The sequence below is a fragment of the Cynara cardunculus genome, unplaced genomic scaffold (genome assembly GCF_001531365.2).
Source record: "Cynara cardunculus var. scolymus isolate 2C unplaced genomic scaffold, CcrdV1 Un_Scaffold_1327, whole genome shotgun sequence".
Lineage (NCBI taxonomy): Eukaryota > Viridiplantae > Streptophyta > Magnoliopsida > Asterales > Asteraceae > Cynara > Cynara cardunculus.
In genome coordinates this window covers 116,945-118,514 of record NW_020200734.1, presented here as the reverse complement: position 1 = coordinate 118,514, position 1,570 = coordinate 116,945, and the positions used below count along the sequence as shown (strand labels likewise).

The 1,570-nt window shown below is 32.1% G+C and overlaps 1 protein-coding gene across 1 annotated transcript; it reads left to right on the top strand.

The window, feature by feature from the left end:
- The first annotated feature begins 438 nt into the window (after positions 1–438).
- Positions 439–1,140, top strand: LOC112502383 (zinc finger BED domain-containing protein DAYSLEEPER-like). The gene has a single exon (XM_025106274.1). The coding sequence runs from the start codon at positions 439–441 to the stop codon at positions 1,138–1,140; it is 702 nt and encodes a 233-aa protein (XP_024962042.1).
- The last annotated feature ends 430 nt before the right edge of the window (positions 1,141–1,570 follow it).

The following is a 1,570-nucleotide window of genomic DNA, read 5'->3' as shown; positions in this document are numbered from 1 at the left end:
AAGCCAGCGTTTAGAAATCTCCATTTGTGATTGTGTCTGCAAGTTTTTTGAGTTCAATTCCTCACATTTTCTTGATCGAGAGTGTTTTAGGTAAATAAATTTTCTTTATTCTTGTTATATCAATTGCTTATCTATGATTTTCTTTATCTTGTTGTATCTTCATTTGTTTATGCATGTCATTTCTCAATGTATCATTATTCATCTAGGATTCTTTTGGGTATTGATTTTACTTAGGTTAATAATATATTGTATGAGCTGAAATATAGTTTTATATCATGATATTTTAGCTTTTGAAATACGATGTGAAATATAGTGTATATTACGAATTTTTAGACTAATAAAATATAAGAAGATATTCTTTAGTGTTTTCTATTTACAAAAGACTTTGATTGGTTATGGGTACATAGTTTGTTTGTGATTTTTCTATTTTTTGTTAGAATGACTTCGGAGACGAATAACAATCCAAAACAGTCAACACCAATCGGCAATGCAAATATACAAGATAATGCAACAATTAACAATGTTGAAGAGGTAGTTGACACAAATGCTCAACAACATCCTCAAAATAAGAGAAAAGGAAGTGTGGCGTGGGATCATTTTGTACAGATGACAGTGAATGGACAAGTCAAGGCACAATGTAACCATTGCAGGGCTTTACTTGGAGGTAAATCAAAAAATGGCACTAAACATCTACTCGATCATATGAAAGTGTGCAAAGCTAAGAATCAACCAGACATTCGACAAAGACTCTTGGCAAGCAACTTGAAGTCCGATTTAACGACATACGTTTACAATGAGAAAGATGGACGAAATGCTCTTGCTAAAATGGTCATTTTACACGAGTATCCTTTTGCAATTGTTGATCATATCGGCTTTAAGACTTTTACAAGAACCATTCAACCACTATTCAAGTGTCCTTCTCGCAACACACTGAAGAACGATATCATCAAGTTGTATGAGCAACAAAAAGATCAAGTTATTAAAGATTTGGAAAATAATGGAAGTAGAGTGGCTATTACAACCGATATGTGGACTTCAAGTAATCAAAAGAAAGGGTTTATGGCTATCACGACTCATTTCATTGATAATGAGTGGATTCTAAGAAGTAAAAATCTTAAGGTTATAATATTTATTTTATAAGTTTTTCTAATAACACATTGTGAAATTTATAGAATATATTCAAGTATTGTAATTGAATCTTTTGTCTTTCAATCATGTTTCTTTATGTGCCTTGCCCACATACAAGGGAAGTTCTTACAAATGTGTTGATGGATGTGCTCATGGAATGGAATGTGGATACAAAATTATCAACCATCACTCTTGATAATTGCACGACCAATGATTCAATGATTGGTAAGTTNTTGATGGATGTGCTCATGGAATGGAATGTGGATACAAAATTATCAACCATCACTCTTGATAATTGCACGACCAATGATTCAATGATTGGTAAGTTRAAAGATAAATTGCAAGTAAGTAAGTTGATTCATGATGGAACTCATATTCACATGCGTTGTTGTGCGCATATTTTAAATCTTGTTGTGAAAATTGGGTTGGATGTAATTAAGGT

Bases quoted from the DNA above. Each gene is read 5' to 3' on its own strand.
- LOC112502383 (XM_025106274.1), top strand. From the start codon at position 439: ATGACTTCGGAGACGAATAACAATCCAAAACAGTCAACACCAATCGGC.